At 36.9% G+C, this 19,470-nt stretch overlaps 1 protein-coding gene across 5 annotated transcripts in view; it reads left to right on the forward strand.

Moving 5' to 3' along the window:
* topbp1 (DNA topoisomerase II binding protein 1) overlaps positions 1-19,470 on the forward strand; it is a 41,124-nt gene that overhangs the window by 2,542 nt on the left and 19,112 nt on the right. For 2 of the 5 annotated variants that reach the window (XM_005162567.5, XM_009297292.5), the window contains exons 2-14: positions 242-341; positions 457-591; positions 2,964-3,107; positions 5,556-5,737; positions 7,753-7,946; positions 8,032-8,226; positions 10,020-10,183; positions 10,333-10,496; positions 11,967-12,217; positions 12,291-12,586; positions 14,816-14,988; positions 17,424-17,635; positions 17,734-18,056. In XM_005162567.5, the coding sequence (XP_005162624.1) occupies positions 255-341; positions 457-591; positions 2,964-3,107; positions 5,556-5,737; positions 7,753-7,946; positions 8,032-8,226; positions 10,020-10,183; positions 10,333-10,496; positions 11,967-12,217; positions 12,291-12,586; positions 14,816-14,988; positions 17,424-17,635; positions 17,734-18,056 (2,520 nt within the window). In that variant the 5' untranslated portion in view covers positions 242-254. Of the gene's footprint in view, positions 1-241; positions 342-456; positions 592-2,963; positions 3,108-5,555; positions 5,738-7,752; positions 7,947-8,031; positions 8,227-10,019; positions 10,184-10,332; positions 10,497-11,966; positions 12,218-12,290; positions 12,587-14,815; positions 14,989-17,423; positions 17,636-17,733; positions 18,057-19,470 lie in introns of those variants that run through there. The other 3 variants (XM_017353819.4, XM_073940217.1, NM_001199738.1) reach the window with 2 other exon arrangements.

Below are 19,470 nucleotides of genomic sequence, written 5' to 3' on the forward strand. Positions count from 1 at the left end.
TTTCACAAAATCAGTGACTTCGTTTGTGAACTTGGAAAATAAAGAGTTAAAATCTTGTAATAAAAAAAAAAAACTTCAGTATTTTTATGCAAAAAAAGTTTCTGATTTAATTTTACAGCATATTTTCATCCCTAACATAACAAAAGAGTAGTAAATTTGAACAGTGCACAAGGGTTACTACTGTATAAAACAACAACAATTTGGAATGAGCAGCTATTTATGTTCCTGTCTTATGATGTAGATTACATGTCACCATGTCGAAAGCCAGCAAGGATGCATACATTGTGAAGTTTGTTGAAAGCAATGGACAAAAGAGTGATGTGGCTCTCCAGGCCTATAAGGTGACGTATAATTCTCGTTAATATTTGTCAATAAATACTCCTTATATCCTTTAGACACTAATCTTCGCTGTTTGTATGACACGTTTTGTTCATGTAACTGTATGCTTGTATTCAGGCGATAGTGGAATTGCAGTCAGAAAAATATGTGCAGATGGTGGATGAGGAAGCGGCTCTGGAGCTGGACCACAATGACAAATCCCTGTTTGTGTTCAGTGACTTCACCAGTAGTGCCTTTGACCACTGCAGAAGGGTGAGAGTTTGCTTGCTTTTTGTGTTGATGAGCATTTAGCTTATTTATTCTATTACATCCAGAGAGAACATAATTCTGTATTTATTATGGTAACACAATGAGCAATTGCAGCGTTATGCATGTGACTTGCTGTAAAAACTTCAAACATAAATTCACAGAGAAAAAATGTTAACATTATATTGAAAAGTCTGTTTCTTTTCCAAAACAACTAAATGAGAGTTATAGGATCAGAAAAGTATCAATCTGTAAACATTTGGTATGTTTTAAATTAAGAACTTCAATATGGATGTGACCAAAAGGGTGTGTGAGTTTACAGTATACTAGGCTTGGGCGGTATCCAAATTTTGACACCGTCAAACCTCCTGCCTATTTTACCTTGGTATCCGTTATTACCGTGTAGTAATATTTATTATTAATAATAAATGATATTCATCATTTAATACTTGTCTCCTATTTAACTGCATTGTTTTTTATGACGGTTTAACGGTTTTGAAATTGACACCCTTGCTATTTTTAGATCCAGCGGTATACCATATTGCCAATCAAAAAGAATAAGAATTGGCTCTCTATAGGGGAAAAAAAATATATATATATATATAAATATATATATATTTTCCTTTTTTTGCATTTAGGAAGAAAAAGCTTTGTTTTGGATGTGACATGTAAAATTGACACTTGTGTGACTTAGTTTAAAAACATTGACAGATACATTTTTGAGTATTTTTAAAGTACTGTAAAGTACAAGCCTAAGCAAACAACCTAAAAAGGGTTTCACTATTTTGAAAAAAAAAACGTCTTTTTTTTTCTTGGGAAGGTTGACATTTGCATGGAAGTGCTCTAATGGTATTTTATTCAATTCCTGCCTATTTTACCTTGGTATCCGTTATTACCGTGTAATAATATTTATTATTATTAATAAATGATATTCATTATTTAATACTTGTCTCCTATTTAACTGCATTGTTTTTTATGACGGTATATCGATATTGAAATAGACACCATTGCTATTTTTAGATCCAGTGGTATACCATATTGCCTATCAAAAAGAATAAGACAATGCCAATCAAAAGAATAAGAATTGGCTCTCTATAGGAAAAAAAAAAAAAAATAAAAAATATATATATATACATTTATTAAATTTTTTTTACCTTTTTGCATTTAGGAAGAAAAAGCTTTGTTTTAGATGTGACAGATGTAAAATTGACACTTGTGTGACTTTGTTAAATCCGTTATAATAGTTTGAAAACATTGACAGATACATTTTTGAGTATTTTTACAGTACTGTAAAGTACAAGCCTAAGCAAACAACTTAGAAAGGGTTTCACTATTTTGGTAAAAACTTTTTTTTTTTTCTTGGGAAGGTTGACATTTGCATGGAAGTGCTCTAATGGTATTTTATTAAATTCTGTCTGCAATTTGCCTTAAAGAGTTAGTTCACCCAAAAATGAGAATCAGTATTGTCTTATTTACTCACCCCTGACTTGGCACAAATTTTCAAGTTTTTTATTTATTTATTTTTAATATAAAGAAGAATGTTGAAAACCTGTAACCATTGGCATTCATTGTCAGAACACAAATACTATGGAATTCAGTGTTTGCGTCTATCCAACATTCTTTAAAATGTCTTATTTTTTGTCCAGCCAATGTTAGAAAGACAATCAGATTTGTGATACGTGAAGCATGAGTAAATGATTACAGAATTGTCTTTTTATTTTTTATTATTATTATTAAACTAAAGTTTTTGCAGCTAGCTACCTCTTGACACTTTAGACAAACACCTTTTACACATTTGTGTATTTCATGTTACTGTTTTATCATTGATTTGTGTTTAATTAGTGCGTCACTCATCTCTGTATCATTAACGCTGTATTAATGTGGCCAATCTGATGGAGCCTTACTGTCTTTATACCTGCCTCCACAGTAGGTGCTTTTCTGCTATTGGTCAGATTAGCCAAAGGAGAGCCTAAAGTCTCAGAGCAGACAGATGGAAATAAATACTAGTGTTGGAGGTTGAAAATGACAGCAGCCTATAAAAGCCAGACTATCGACCAAGGTTTTCAGTCTATTTTAAAATCTAAATGTTTGCACATTGACAGTTTTTATTGTTTTAAAGTATTTTAGTATGATCATTCAATTTATAAACAAAAAAAGTATCTTGCAAGTAATATTTGTATTAAACTATTGCATATCACATATTTTTCCAGTAGCATGCAGCACTGTTGTATTGTTATTTTTCCCTAATGAAATCAGAGTTTACAATATTTCTGTATTTTTATAGTAAAATAAATTTCTGAAGAACAAAATCATTCCCCCACCCTTTTAATAATAAAGTGAATAATAATAAACTGTTTCCTTTTTTTCCTTTTATGCAGCTGGGATGCAGGATTGTGAGTCCTCTAGTAGTGCTCTTCTGTCTGCAGAAGCAGAGATGTGTGCCCAAAGCAGAGCAGCCCGTGTATAACATGTCCATGGCTGATGTCACTGTTTCCTGCACTAACCTTGACAAAGAGGCACGGGTAAGGAGAAAGCTATGATCTGCAGTATTGATATACAATTACGTTGTCCATCTTTGCTTACATTAGGGCTTTCACACTGCACTTAAACCTGGGCTATAGACACTTTACATTATATAACTTGGGTAAAGGAAGGCTTCGTGCTTTTAAATAGTGATATTGCCTGGTGTTATAAAATGTTACTGTGTTAAATATGAATTTCTCAACATATACGGTGTTAAACTGTGGGGTTAAACTCATACAGCTAAATGTCTTTTGGATGGTAATAGAAACATTATGCTTGTATATAAATATAAACTGAAAAATGTTAAATAATAACGCAAAGAATGAATCTAAATAAAAAGATGTTCTTTTTCATTCTTCTTTATAGTCTGTAAAGTCTGTTTAGTATCACATTTGACAGCCATTCAGCAGTATATAAAACCAGATGCAGCAATTCCCAAACCTAGAACCTTTATCTAAATAAATCAGTGTTTTCTCTAGGATTTTTGTCCAGCTGTGGCGGCAGACCTTTTACACAGATCTACCAACTGCCTATGGCGTTATTTCAATAACAAATGTCGTGGGCGCAGTATTACAAGTCGAGATCATATTTATGCAATAGGAGCATGCAAATCTCTTTACTTGCGCACCGATTTTCTCTGTTTGTGCAAAAAAACTTGCACGCTTCCTCAAATAAACGATGCTGAAGTGCGATTTAGTGCGTTTATGTAAGGAATACATCTCCAACATTTATTAGATTTGCAGGAATATTTATGAATGTCTCCAATAAACTTACAGAGCAGCATTAATGGGTCTTGAAGTAAAGTGAAACGGCTATAAACTCCAGCAAGATAAAGTCATTGTATGCAGAACCATAGACCTTTATCTATAAGGTATAATTACGGAAACTGTGTTCATCTTAACTGAAAGCTACGCCGTGTTTGCTGGCCTCACACATCGCGCAGCCCTGTCAGTCAGTCAGCATGTCATTTTAAAGGGTTAAACAAATAACCCACAGCAGAACTAAGATTAGAGAAAAATTTGTGCTGTTATAATTCACTTACCTTATAATACGTTTTGGTGGGATTATAACCCGCTATTAAAAAAAAACAACAACCACGACTGATTGTTTTGAACGTAGCTGTAATGTTAATGTAGCCGTGGTGGGATGAATTTTGGTGTTGCGCCCTGCCATAGAAGAATGAATGTAGCGGAAACCATGCAGGGGTGTGTTTCCCAAAACCATCGTTAGCCAACTAAGGTCGCAAGGTCCGTCGTTACAAACATAGTTTGCTGATTTGCCGTTTCTCAAATCTGTCGCTCCAACGAACATTCGCAAAAACAAATGAAAAATAGCATTAAAGTCATCTCTTTTAGGTGAAATTTGCTTTCAAACAATTTTTACAGTTCAGTTTTAGCGATCTTCATGTTGACAATTGTGCTCCCTTCGCAGTGGACTTTGAAAACATTGATGTCATTTTGAACTCAAAAAGCATACGTTAATTCTTTTAATTTATAGTAGGTTATTTATTAGGTATATGTACTGTAAATGACATGGGCCTGCTGGTTAGAACTTTCTGCAGTGGTTTACAAGTGTAAAATTGTAAAAGTAGACTTAAAAAAATAAATAAACAATATCCTACTTAATAATAATAATGATAATAATAATAATCATCATCAAAATTATTACTTTTATTTTTAAAGTATAATTTTATTTTATTTCTAATTCATAATAATTATTAAATTTAATTTCTTGATAAATCGCCTCATTATTTATTTATTTATATGATTTATTTATGATATTAGAATAGGTGTTAGCTTTTGTAAGTGATTTTATGGTTTAGAATATGATATATTCTCAATAATATTTGTAAGGCAAACATAGGCCCTATATGTGCCATATATTTCAATTAATATGAAAAGCGAGTGCATGTCTTTACAAATCTATTAATGGATTTTATTTTTAATGCATGTTTATTTAAACAGTGTAATTTGCACAAAGAAATGATGGGGCTCTTCTCTAAAGAAGTTGTTACTCAACACAGTTTAGAGAGTCATTATGGCCGGTTTACGTTATACCTCGGCAAACAATCGTCACTACATCGTTCTTTTCCCAAACGATGCATCGTACCTTGATAGTTCAGCTGCAAGTTACGTCGTTGTTTAGGAAATGCACCCCAGGTTGTTTGCCACTTTTTGCTAAAGTTTTACACTAATACCACAAATATGTAAATAATGACTAACACAGGGTTTAGGATTGCACTGTGTAAAATCTAAGAATCATTTAAGTACTTTTAAAGTACTTTTAACCTGGGATTTTACCTAGGATTCTGTTTAAACTAGGTTTAGAATAACTCAGGCTAACTTTAAATTGTCAGAAGCCCTGTAACATATACAGTAGAACTGGAATGCTGTTACATCTGCATGTGCAGTTATGACAAATAATCAGCTTTTATTTTGTTCTTGCAGAGTGAAGTGATGGATCTTATTCAGCTGATGGGTGGACGAGTCTACCGGGATCTCAACGTGTCTGTTACTCACCTGGTGGCAGGTGAAGTTGGGAGTAAAAAATATCTGGTGGCAGCAAGCCTTGGGAAGCCCATCCTGTTACCCAGCTGGGTGAAAGCATGCTGGGAAAAGTCTCAGGACAGGTAACTCTTTACATCATAGTCTTATTTTGTAGTGTTGCAAAATGCATTGTTTATAGCAAAACTTTTTCAGCATTTGGCTGACCAATCTGCTGGCATAATCATAAATAACAGAATAGCGAATAGGTGGTAAACTTGAAAGTACATGTTTGTATTTAGAATCTTATTGAGCAATATTTTATGCTGGGCCTGTAACCATTAGTTTTGGGAAAAAAAACTATTTATTTTCTTAACATTTCTTTTCTATTTCTACATTCTTAATAAAACATTAGTCCAGAAGTGTCACTCATGAATGAGCACATTTTTAAATGGTATTCTTAAAAATTTAAAACAAAAAAAAAGAAATTGTCTTTTCCTTGTGGTCAATATATAAGCTGTTAATTAATTTAATTATTGGAAAAGGTACTTTATCGTTATTAGAATACAAGATGATATGAGATTTTTCACTTCACCTAGACATACAATTAGAGCAAGTTGGACAGTTCTTATTTTTATTTAATATATCTCTCCTCTAGGGCTGCTCGATTATGGGAAAATCATAATCACGATTATTTTGGTCATAATTGTAATCACAATTTTACGGATCAATTCAACCGTTATCAGTTGAAGTCAAAATTATACGCCCTTCTGTGAATTTTTTTATATAGAAATATTTCCCAAATGATGTTTAACAGGAATTTTTCACAGTATTTCCTATAATATTTTTTCTTCTGGAAAAAGGCTTATTTGTTTTATTTCAGCTAGAATTAAAGCAGGTTTAAATATTTTGAAACCTATTCTAATAGCTCAACATTATTAGCCCCTTTAAGCTATATATATATATATATATATATATATATATATATATATATATATATATATATATATATATATATATATATATTACTGTCTGCAGAATAAACTACTGATATACAATGACTTGGCTAATTACTCTTTAAGCTGAATACTAGTATCTTGAAAATTAGGCTATCTAGAAAAATCAGTTATTAGAAATGAGTTTTTAAATCTGTTCTTTAAACTGTGCTTTAAACATCTTCACTGTAAGAAAAAAAACTTTAGCTACAAAAGTCTTAAGTCAAAAGCAGTGAGGGATTTTGTCCTTTTGTTGTTTAATTAATGATAAAACAGTCGGCATCAGGAATATTGCACGCTGTCACTTTAAGAATAGTGCGGCTCTAATACGGTTTCTCTTTCACATGTCTTTTGACTCTCAACTTGTTTGTTTATCACACAAATAAGGGTTAATATTAATAATCACTAAACACTGCACTCAATGTCACAAATGTGCATGTATTTGACCATTAAAGCGCTCGCATTAAGAAGCCGTTAGATGTGCGTGCTCTGCTTGTTTCTGAGTGTCTGAGGCTAAGCGCGCTTTTAAAAATATGAATGATTTGAATGTACATCAATGCACATCCCGTGCTGCAAAAGTTAAATTACAGGACATTGCAGAGCTTTGCAGAGCAACAATGTGTACAACTGGAAATCGGGCGGTATATGATGCAATAATTGTTTATCTCGATTAACGGTTTCTCATAATCGTTAGAACCTGAAATCGAAACCGGATTTTCGTTTGCACAGCCCTACTCTCCTCTGATAATAACAAACAACAATAATCCAATCCAATTTTTATATACTGAGGGTGTTCGAGGGGTCTTAAAGTCTTAAAATGTCAACAAAAAAAGCTATACTTTAGGCCTTAAAAAGTGTTATATTCAACATATAAGTATTATGTTGTAGGTCTTTAATCATTTTAAGCTACTCAATCAGGCAAACACTCAACAATCCATCTAAAATAAATTTATGTACTTATGTGTATGTATACAGTTTTAGAGTTTGCTTGTTGGTTTCGAAATGGGAATTGACTTAGGAAAACCTTTAGAAACCCTGGTACTTAATATGTACTGTTTCACTCAGATACCGTTCATCATAATAGGAGCGAAAAGACGATCACAATTCAGCTTCAGAACTTTGCACAAACTTTAATGTATGTCTAATCTTCTTTTTCTCCTCTCTAGTGTTTTCCATCACTCTGAGCTGAATACAGAGGATTATCGGTGTCCAGTCCTTAAAGGCTGTACAGTGTGTGTGACGGGCCTCTCTACTGTTGAACGTAAGGAGGTTCAGAGGTTGTGTGATCAGAATGGAGCCACCTACACAGGGCAGCTCAAGATGAATGAGTGCACTCACCTTATTGTCAATGAACCCACAGGTGACCACATTCTTTTAACTCCATCACACTCTTTTAGGATAGTTTTACTATGTGCTTTATTTTAAAGTTGTGTGTTGCTTTTCAGGTCAGAAATATGAGTTTGCCCGTAAATGGAACGTGTACTGCGTGTCACTCCACTGGCTGTTTGACAGCATAGAGAAGGGCTTCTGTCAGGATGAGAGCAGGTATGCTGTGGAGCGTGGAGATAAGAGAAAAACTGATGATAAGTCTGGCAGACCAAACACTTCTACTCCTACAGGACAGAGCAGGAGTAAAGAGGGTGAGGAGTCAAAATGTTCATATGGTTTGTTTGGTAAACACCATTTGTTTACAGTTTTTTATTAAGCTTTCCTTTTTCAGTCTTTTTTTCTTTCTTGTCTTAATCAAGGTGATAAGAAGATATTAATAATTTTAGAAAAGGTTTCTGTTTTAAAAACTGCTTAAAAACATCTTAAAATTATCTTTCTTTCCCTCACTAGAATCATTTTAAAAGTGAGTGTATTTGGTCCTGTTGTGGAAAAAAGATTCTGGTCTTCAAAATATACTAAGCCTCTAAGCCTCTAAGCCAAAGTTTTAAAAAAAAAAATGACAAAGTATGAGATCTCCGAAGTCCTTAGGCAAAACAGTTTATTGTTACAGCATCAGTAACAACAGACAGGTCGTTCCAGGCCCCGTTTACACTAGTGCATTTTAGTTTTAAAACAGCGTTTTAGAATGAAAACAATCCACGTCCACACTCGCGTTTTACCCAGCGTTTCTGAACTTCTCTCCGTCCACACCAAAACGCTGAAAACGCATATCACGTGACCACACACACTCTTGGGCAAGCGCTGCAGCCCATCTACCCAGATGAGAGCTGTGCTAGTCGGACTTCTCATCAAGCATCTCACGCTGGATCTAATCTCACTATATTTATTAAATGGGATATTTCATTCATCTTGTTGTCTTTATCTAACGATATGTTCCCTGACTTTGGTCATTGGATTACTTGTTCTCAGGTAACGTGTTTTGGCTGAGCGCAAAGATAAGTTAATGATTAATGTAACCACGTAGCCTACATTCTGTATATTGCCTGATCGATTGCCTTTATTTCCTATAATGTATAAACTTACTGTATGTTATACTTTTATAATGGCTATTATTGATTATTAAAACTGATATTCAGCAAAAGTGAGGGTATGTTTCGTATTTTCACTGAAATTGAAAGGAGGCAGTTGTTATTGGCTCCGTTTTGTTAGAACTATCCACACAGTGAAGATGACGCTCATATATGCAGCACGACGCCTCAACATTTCTGCTGTCTATTAAGTTACTAATATTAAAATGGAAATAGGCAGTTCCTTAAATGATGTTTACATTTTATTGTTGAGAAAGTGAAACAACGTAGCCAGGATGATGTGAATGAAGTTATAAAGTACACTGTTCCCTTTGATGATTTTCCCGTGTCCTCGGTATAGTCTGTTTTCCATATCAAACTGAGAAGAAGAGACTGTAGCCTTGATCAAACTTGCGAAGTCTGAACTTACAAGGAGAGGATGCAGGACTGAACTGTGTGTGTTAGGCTACTTAATATTGAGGAAAAGCCCCAATCAGAAAGGCGAATGTCTGCAGCCCCGCCTCCGTTTTCAGATGTCTCCGTTTTTGCTCATCCACACTGAGACAGAGCAGCAGCGTTTCAGAATGAAAACGGCCTCTCCAGCGTTTTTGAAACGCTCCGTTCGAGAACTCCGGCGTAGTGTGGACGGTTGGCGTAACCGTACCAAAACTTATGCGTTTTCAAACTAAAACGCATTAGTTTAAACGGGGCCCCAGTGTCTGATGAGTATACCTGCCAGTTATAGCACACCTGCCAGGACATTTCTAGCAAGCCTTTTAGGAGATTGATTGCAAGGAGATTAGATTAACTCTGCAGGGCATCAGCCCCCGATGAGCGAGTTTGAGGACCCCTGATGTAGACAATACTGAAGTCAATCTTAAAAAACATCACCTAAATAAATAGCGTATTACTTATTCTAATTTCGTTGTTTTAGGTATAGTTTTAATTGTTTCATTAATGTTCATGTTTCGATGCAGATGGTCCCTCGCTTTTGGGATTGAGTCATATCTCCAACATCAGCCTTAATGTCAATGAAACAGCCCTCACTACAGCAGGGATCAGCCACATCGAGATGCCTGATCCAGTTGACTCATTTGACATCACCGTCTGTCGAGTTGATGACTTGCTGGATGGCTGTAAGGTAAGATTAACTCTTTTATAAATATATCATAAATGTGTATAGTCAGACGTTTGGTACAGTGTTGAGATTAAAACGATATCTCGATATTCCTGAAAATGAGCATTTTTACCTCCACTGATCTGAATCCACATCCTCTTTTCTTCCTGTAGTTGTATTTGTGTGGCCTGTCAGGCAAGAAACTGGAGAAATTGAGGCGAATGGTGAACACTGCTGGAGGTCTGCGCTTTAACCAGCCCACCCAAGAACTTACACATATAGTAATGGGAGAAGCAGACCAGGGAATCAAAGCTTTCCTTGACAACGCAACTCACAGGTCTGTAAAAATCTGTTGTCTTTAAATGAATTGGTTTACAGGTTTTTACAACTTTACAAACTTTAGCCTTCAGGGCAGCATATTCAAAAATCATCTTAAGGCTAAAAGTAGCTCCTAACTTAAGTCGTGCTCACACTGAGATTTCAACCCTGATTTTGTCATCTGAGACAAATTTGGGAACTTCTAAAAGATTCCTGAAATCCTAGGCTAAAATCTGTGTTCCTTGATCGTTGGTTTGGTGTTCACTGACAGTCGCTTAAAGGTGCAGTAGGTGATCTGCCAAAATGCTAAACGCTTAGCATATTATCTTTGGACGGCGGGGAGAGACTGTGATTGTTTTGTTCATGTTTAAATTTTCAATATTTGTGGCTGTGAAGTTTAATAAGAAACCACAAGTGAATTGCAGCTTTGAAATACTTTATTTAAAGAAAGTGTGCTCTCCGTCTTGGTGTAAAATAGATCTGGATCTGAAATAGTTTTTTTTCTCGTCTTTTCCCCCTGATTTGGTGGACAGAGCTGTTCTGAATCAATTTGCGTCTTTGTGTTGTGTATATTTAACTAATTTGGTCAGTTGGTTACCATGTGTCCATTTGGAGTCTCCAAATGGTCTTTTTAAAAGACATTTTTAAAATAAATGCTTACAGAAACCACAGTTTTTGGAGTGTCATCCTCAAACTTAAATCACAGCATGGGCATACATGCATCTTCATATTTTTTTGGGTGTTTTTAAACCCTTACCATTCAATTAACATTCATTTTTTTTTCATAAGTGAAATCTATTCAATAAAGTCACAAGTAATACTTTTCTATATTTAACCATATTTTACTATATTGCTATACAATTTTTGGGTAATTTAACTCTTAAGTAACCAGTTTCAAACAAGACTAAATTTGTGAAAACAGACCTCAGGCTTCAAAAAAATACATACCTTTTTTTATTTGGGCATGAAGTTTTTTAGAAAATGTTCAAAAAATGCTATTTAGTAAAACTTTATGAATGAACTTTTATGAATGTAGGCCAAGGTTGCTGTTTCAAAAAAATAATTTATTGCTGAATATGATCGTACGTATCATTCAAATGAACCCTTCCTATCTTTTCATGTTTTGGGTGTAATTTAAATAGCTATAGCTGTATAGCACATCAATTATAGGTGCTTTTCATTTTACAGCCGCAAACATGAAGTACTGTTGTTTACCCACATTATCTAATGATGCTTCATCTTGTATTATGAATTGATACTGATTGGTTACTAGTCGATAGGGTTTTATTGCTTTCTTAACACAATTAAACAACTTCAGTGTTTGTTTTCAGTCAGGCTTCATCCACCTCATTCAAGCAGCCTTAAGTTAATTGTTTTTGTGCAGATTCAATTGGAACTGTGCATTTATGACTAAACTAAGGGAAAAGTTCTATAACAAGTGCAGTTTGAACAAATCCAATGTAGTTCTCAGACATGTTCTTCTCCTCAGGCCTCATATAGTGACCGTGCAGTGGCTTCTAGAAAGTTTTTCCCGTGGTTCCTTGCTCCCCGAGAATGGCTACTTCCACCCGTCTTTCCTGCCCCCAGCCCCAGCCGCTGTTGATATACCTGCTCTTCACAAAGCTGCCCCTCGTGCCTCCAGACCCTCTGTAGCTCCCCCTCCTGCCCCTAGTCCAGCCCGACAGTCCAGAGCAGAGGAAGACCTGCTCTCCCAGTACATGGGGAACGACCAGACTGTGGGTGAGTTGATAGATCTTTCATCCTTTTAATCCTGTACGTCTCATCTGCTCATCTCTGCCTGTCTTTTCTGCAGTAGAGCTGCCTCAGGACACCAGCAGTAGGCATAGCGTTTTACATCCAGAACCTCTGGTTGAGGGGAAGGACTCCACGTTGGCTGAAGCCTCAGAAGGTGGCCTTTTTTTTGGGAAGCGCTTCATCTTGGTTGGTTTCGGAGCTGAGGCTGAAGCCCAGCTGTCAGAGCTAGTCATGGAAAACGCTGGGAAGATTTTGGTTGGCAGATCAAGAGCTGTGGCGCATTATGCTATCGTGCCGCTGCTGGGCTGTGACGTGGAGGCAACAGTAGATGAGGTTGCCACAGATACTTGGCTGGTAAGCAAGACAAGATTTGGAAACATTTATTTACTCTAACTATGTATATACGCGAAGGGTTTTCTTGGTTATTTTGGTCTGTTAAAGTAATCTCGTTTTGGGTAATATTGGAATAAAACTGTATATCAAGGATCTTAAAGTCTCAATTCAAAGGTCCAAATCTCTTTTTTCATTGTCAAAAGTCTGAAAAAATTGGTTACAACAAAGCTAGATTTTAATAAGCATGCACTTTAAGTCTTGATTTGACCACAAGAGTTTGACCAGTTTTGTTTCACCAAATGGAATTATTTTTGGTGACAATCTTATTTTGACACATATTTTGGAAAATGCTTTGAAAATTTTCAAAACCTCAACAATATGCACTCTGGGCCAGTGTTTCTCAACCACGTACCTAGAGGAGCACCAGCTCTGCTTGTTTTCCATTTTTTTCTGAACCAAACACACCTGATTTAGATCATCAGCTCATTAGCTGAAACTGAAAGACCAGAAATGGGTCTGACAAACAAAGGAGACATTCAAAACATGCAGTTTTTGTGGTCCTCCTGGAACATGGTTGATAAACACTGCTCTGGGCAGATTTAAAACCCTTTTGTCTTGTTAGTGGCTGTTTTTGACCCATTGACTTCCATAATAACAACATTTTTTAATTGCAAAGCAATGACACCATATAATCATGCATTCTTCATTATTAGTGGTTTCCCTATTGGGAAGAGGTAAAAATTGTAATTTTTACTGTTGATCATTAGTTGCAGTGCAAAAAAGCTTTGTTTCCGGCAAAATTGTCTGTCAAATCTTTATATGGAGTTATTTGGAGGAAAGTGTGTGTGAGTGAGATCTGGGAAAATCAAAATAAGCACTTATTTATATAGTAACTCTATATAAAGATTTGCCAGACAGATTTGCCAAGACTCAAGAATGTATGATTATATGGTGCCGTGGCTTTGCAATCAAAAAATGTTGATATAATGGAAGTCAATGGGAAAAGAACAACCATATGGTCTAAAACCTGACAGGTGGACAAATCTAAGCTTGCTTTTAATAAAATAAATATAAATGTGCATATATTAAATACTGCTACTAATAATAATAACACTATACAAAAGCAACTTGTCGTGAATAAACTAAAAAAAAGCCCTCCTGAGATGAAGAAGGCATGAATTCAGTGGTTTTTATATTTATGTAGAAAGTAATAATTTTTGTAATATTTATTGCTTTAATTCTTTTTCATTTGTAAAGATATTTGCGTATTGTTGTACATCCTGCATGTGTTTTAAGCAATGTGCAAGCGAGGCGCACCACTTATGCGCTCTGAGCTGGACTTTAGACCTGCTTTCAGCTGGTCTAGTGTGCAGTCTATTTTAGTTCTTCAAAATAGCAACCCGCCAAAAATTTATCTGACATTTTTCGCCCCCTTCGAGACGGATTTAATTTAATCTCAACTTCTCTCACTGGCAGAGCGGTGATTAAAAACAAAGCTATTGGCTGTTTTTATGAAAGGCGAGGAGCTACTTTATCCCCCACCCTCTCTTCATTTTTTTCAATTGAGATTGCGTTAAAGCATACCTGTTAGCCCTCCTGTTTTTCACAGCATTTTCCCGTATTTTACCATTGTATCCCGCAATCATCTCGTAAAGGGTATTTTCTTGTATTTCTCCTGTACTTTTAATCTTTCTATGAAGGATGGCAATAAACATCAAAGAGCCGATCCTCTCTATATGCAAACCATACTGCCGAACCACCAGGGGGCGCTCTTTGTTCTTAAATGTAAATCTGTTCTGTGCTCTCATTTTGTTAATGCATGGAAACACATTGAAATAAATATGTAAATGGCGGGATTTCCTTCATTACCATTACAGGCGCCTTTGCCCCTTCTATGCAATCCTCAATACAGTTCATGTAGCGTTGTGTGACCCTTATTTTCATATCTTTATGTAGACAAGTATGGGACAAACATAAAATAAAAATTTCACGGGAACTTTAAATCAACCACTTTACAAATTTAACACAGGTTTTTCAAGGCCATAAATCCACACCTAGTGCTCTTAAAATATAAAATAGAGATGGGTCTGGATTAAATTCTCTCTGTGTCCGGAATGAGAAAACCGTGCCATATATCCTGATTAAAGCTTCAACAATTAATCATAAGATTTGGTGATTGCAAAAGTCTTGTACAGACATGTTTTTTAAGGCTTATTTATTATTACTAACCCATGATTGTGTGTGTTCAAGGCCATGTGTGTGGAGCAGCAGTGTGTGTTGCCACTTGCCTCTCATCCTCTGTTCACTCCAGTGGCGGTGAGAGAAGGCTTCTCTCCTCTTAAAGACTGTGTGCTGTCAGTCAGTCAGTTCACTGGAGCTGAGAGAGATTCACTTATTCAGCTCGCCAAACACCTGGGAGCGAGGTGAGACCTTCTATTTGTTGCCCTCATCTAGGCAGTTTTCGGTTCTTAAAGGTTTATGCTAACAAGCAGTTGCATTGTGAAACAGACATGCTCTTTAATGAAGTCTACGATTCATCATTTAAACCGCTAGCTTGGATGGGGTCTCATTAGATGAGATTTATAAATGTAAAATAACTAAAAGTGATGCATTTATTACAATATTTATTTACCTTTTTTAGTCTTTCACATAGGGCTGTACATTGGTTAGGTTAGTTCAGGTCCATTCAAAACATTTTATTTTTTTGATATCTAATTAAAAATAAATAAAATCTAATTAATGCTGGAGACATACTCGTTACATAAACGCACTAAATCGCACCCAGCAGCGTTTATTTGAGAGCGCACAAGAAGCGGCTTATATTTGAGGGGGCGTGCAAGAAGTTTTGTGCACGAGCAGTGGAAATCGATGTGCAAGAAAAGAGATCCTCATGCTGTAGGCTATTATATAAATGCAATCCCGACTACTAATACTGCGCTCATGACATTTGTAATGTAATGTAATGTGTATTAATATAGCGCATTTATTGTGTATGGCCATACACCCAAAGCGCTTCACAATCATGTGACCACCACCACCAGTGAGGCAGCCACAGGACAACGGCGCCAGTGCGCTCACCACACACCAGCTATTGGTGGAGTGGACAGACAGTGATAGAGCCAATTCGGTGGAAGGGGATGATTGGGAGGCCATGATCGTAAGGGCCGATAGAGGGACTTTGGCCAGGACACCGGGGTTACACCCCTGCTCTTTCACGAGAAGTGCAATGGGATTTTTAATGACCAAAGAGAGTCAGGACCTCGGCTAAACGTCTCATCCGAAAGACGGCGCCCACTGACTGTAGTGTCCCCTTCACTTTTACTGGGGCATTAGGACTTACACAGACCGCAGGTTGAGCGCCCCCTGCTGGCCTCACTAACACCACTTCCAACAGCAACCTAGTGTTCCCTGGTGGTCTCCCCTCCAGGTACTGACCAGCTCAGCCCTGCTTAGCTTCAGTGTGTAACCGGTCTTGGGCTGCAGGGTGATATGGCTGTGGCATTTGTCATTGGATTAAAAACGCCACAGGTAGTTAGTAGATCTGTGTAAGAAAAAAAGGCCTGCCGCCACAGCTGAAAAAAATCCTTGAGGAATCACTGAGGTATGGTGTGTCCATAGTTTTGATGAAGTGATATAAACCCAACAGTCTCTTTTTTTTTTTTTTTCCTGACAATAAAATAGGAATAATTTTAAGATCCACTGCAATGTGACGTAGGAGAGTGGTCTTCCCGACTAACCGAATTGATTGACTGGCGCCATGTTTCCATAATAACATATATACACGTCCACAGAATATTTTTTTAATCTATTTGTTACAACTCTGTGAATTTTTATGTTTTTTATAAGTTTAAATGTTTTTAAAGCAGAGCATGTATGTAATAAACACAATAAAATCACTATGTAATTCTTAACCGCTATTATCAACACGGCAGCATGGTGTCAGTAAATACGTATATATATATATATATGTGTGTGTGTGTTTGTGTGTGTTTGTGTGTGTTTGTGTGTGTGTGTGTGCGTGTGTGCGCGGGTGTACTGCAAGTGGTATTTGTGTGAGACTCATCATTTCAGAAAGGCTTGAATAAACTCCACCACAAATTCATGAAAAACTTACTTGGTATTTTTGACTAATGAGCTGTATTTCAGCTTTATCCAAGTCTGTCACTGTGCTGTTTATCTGACCTAACGAATGATGAGGAGCAGACACGCATCTTGGAGCGGTGGGCAGGGAGAAGCAGCTCATTTGCTTTTACAGCCACAGGCTACAAAAACAGCTACCCTGAACTCAGACACCAAAATGGGCAGATTCTGGAGACTGTAATAAATTATCTGATAGGCATTTTAAACTGAAACTTTTCGGACACATTCTGGAGACACTAAAGGCTTATCTTACATCTTGCAAAATGGGTGAAATAGGTGCCCTTTAAATAGTAAAAGAGTTACAACTTTTATATCCAATAATGCATTAGTAAATGACGAATTTAACATTAACTAGGATTAATAAATATTTAGAAGTTTTTTTTTTTTTTGGAAGATAACTAATATTATCAGTTAAAACTTTGTTCTGTAGATTCAAGGCAGATTTCTGCAAAATATAAGCTTTAATTTTTATAAAAAGGTCATATCTTAAAAGTGAATTTTTGAATTATTATTCTTATTTAATGCAAAACATGTCCAATTTAGTAATAAAATATTTTTTTTGTTTATTTTACATTGATAAAATATTTAAGAATTTGATTTGTTTTGTTCCGGAGTTCCTTTAAACTGCAATTAAAAATTCTAACCAGAATTAATGGATTTCTAACCAAAACTGAATTGAATACTTTCTCTCCTCTCTCCCTTGCACATCTGTCTGCAGTGTCCAGGATTACTTTGTGCGGACGGCTAATCAGAGGAAGGGAATGCTGGCCAGCACACATTTGGTTCTCCAGACACCTGAGGGCACCAAGTACCAGGCAGCTCAGAAGTGGGGTCTGCCTGCGGTCACGATTCGCTGGGTTTTAGAGTCTGCTAGAACAGGGAAACGTGCGGATGAGGGCCAATACCTGGTTGACCTGCCACCTTCTCCAGGTTAGATAAAAGTTAAATTTGTTTATCAAATACTATTTGTCGATTTGGTGGTCTCTATTGAAATAAATAGAACATTACAAGGTTAAAATATCTTACAGAGAGAACAGAAGACAGTTTTGTTGGAGCATCTCAGAAAGATCCTCCACCACTGCGCCTCCATCAGCGCTCACCAGAACTTCCCTTACTGGGCCCACAAAATAGCGATGCCATCACCCCTCTAGACACGGCTCGCTTTCAGAGCCGTAGTGTCCGCTCGGCAGTCAGGAAGCTGAAACAGGGAGAGGAAGAGCAGGCTGAGGTGACCACCCCAGGACAGGAGGAGGCCAAAGGAGCACAGCAGAAAGACTCATCTCTCCATCTAGATACTCCCTCTCGCTTCCTAAGCAGAGACAAACTCTTCGGACCGTCATTTAACACAAAGGTGATCTAGAATTGGAAATTAATTTAAAAAAGCATGTTTTGTTTACGGTTAAAATATTGTAAATGTTAGATTTTCAGAAATGACATTCAAAATCGATAGCTGTTTCCATCCACCTATTTTTATGTGCATTTTGGATATGCACAAAAAAAACAGTTGAGGGAAATGCCCTGATGCACTAACATTTTGCAAATGCCCATAAAAAATGTATGTGCATAACTAATTAGGACAAACCTTTTTTCGATAATAAACAATGCGCATAAACTATGATGGAAACACTTTTGCTTAACAATTTCCAATATGTCCATTTATGACGTGGTTTTGTTATAAGAGATGATGTGATGATAAAAATGTGTTTGAATGGACAAACCATCAGGCTGAGCACATTGTAAACCATCTGAAATGTTGTTTTGGTCATTCAAAAATGCCGTAATTATTTCAGCATTAGTGTTATTATATAATTAATTACCTCCAGAATAGTCAAGAGCATCTGTGCTGTGCATCTCACACTAGAGATCTGCGCGGGACTAAATTTTGAATCCCGCTCCCGCCCGCACCCGCCAGGTTTTAGCCGGAACCCGACCGCTCCCGCTTATATTAAGCACTTGATGTCCCGCTGCCCGACCCGCCCCGTTTTCTATCCGCCGCGCCCGATCCCGCTAAAGAGCGGGGGGAGAACAAAACCGAAAATCACCCAGTTATACAGTCCAGACAGCCTATAACAAGCTGTCTGTATAAACGCACACACGCACAGCACCAAGCACACACACACAGTCAAAGCTTTCTCTCTCATTCGCGCGCGCGCGCCCTCTAACACACACTCATAAGCACCAAGCGCGCGCGCACACACACACACACACACACACACACACACACACATCTCTTATTCGTGCGTGCGCATACATACGCACACACACTGCAACAAACAAGCTAAACACAGCATCGCGCTATTTCATTTGCACACATACATACGCGTGCTCACTCGGGAGTCGGGAGCGATATTGCTAGACAGCCAGCTCCCGTCCCAAATTAAACCTGTTACCGACCGCTCCCGTGATTTATTCAGAAATTTATACCCGCGCCGTAGAAATCTGGTCGGGTCCCGCAGCGCCCACGGGACAGCCGCGGGAATGCAGACCTCTATCTCACACCTTCAAACGCCACCACGCATTCATTGAGTGTCAGCATACTATCTTCTGGGGTGCAAGTAATTTTATTAAATAAAGAAAATATCCTCGCAGCTTCTCCTACAGCTTCTCCAGCAAATTCTATTTTTACTTTTGATATTTGGCAACAGTTAATCAGACAGTGGCGATTTTGTTCTCTTTGACTACTTGGATGGAAACGCTGCTTTATTCTCACATCTTTTATGCGATATTCCAGTTTTGCGCATACACTTAGTTTGCATTTATACATT

Source organism: Danio rerio, chromosome 24, assembly GCF_049306965.1.
Source record: "Danio rerio strain Tuebingen ecotype United States chromosome 24, GRCz12tu, whole genome shotgun sequence".
NCBI lineage: Eukaryota > Metazoa > Chordata > Actinopteri > Cypriniformes > Danionidae > Danio > Danio rerio.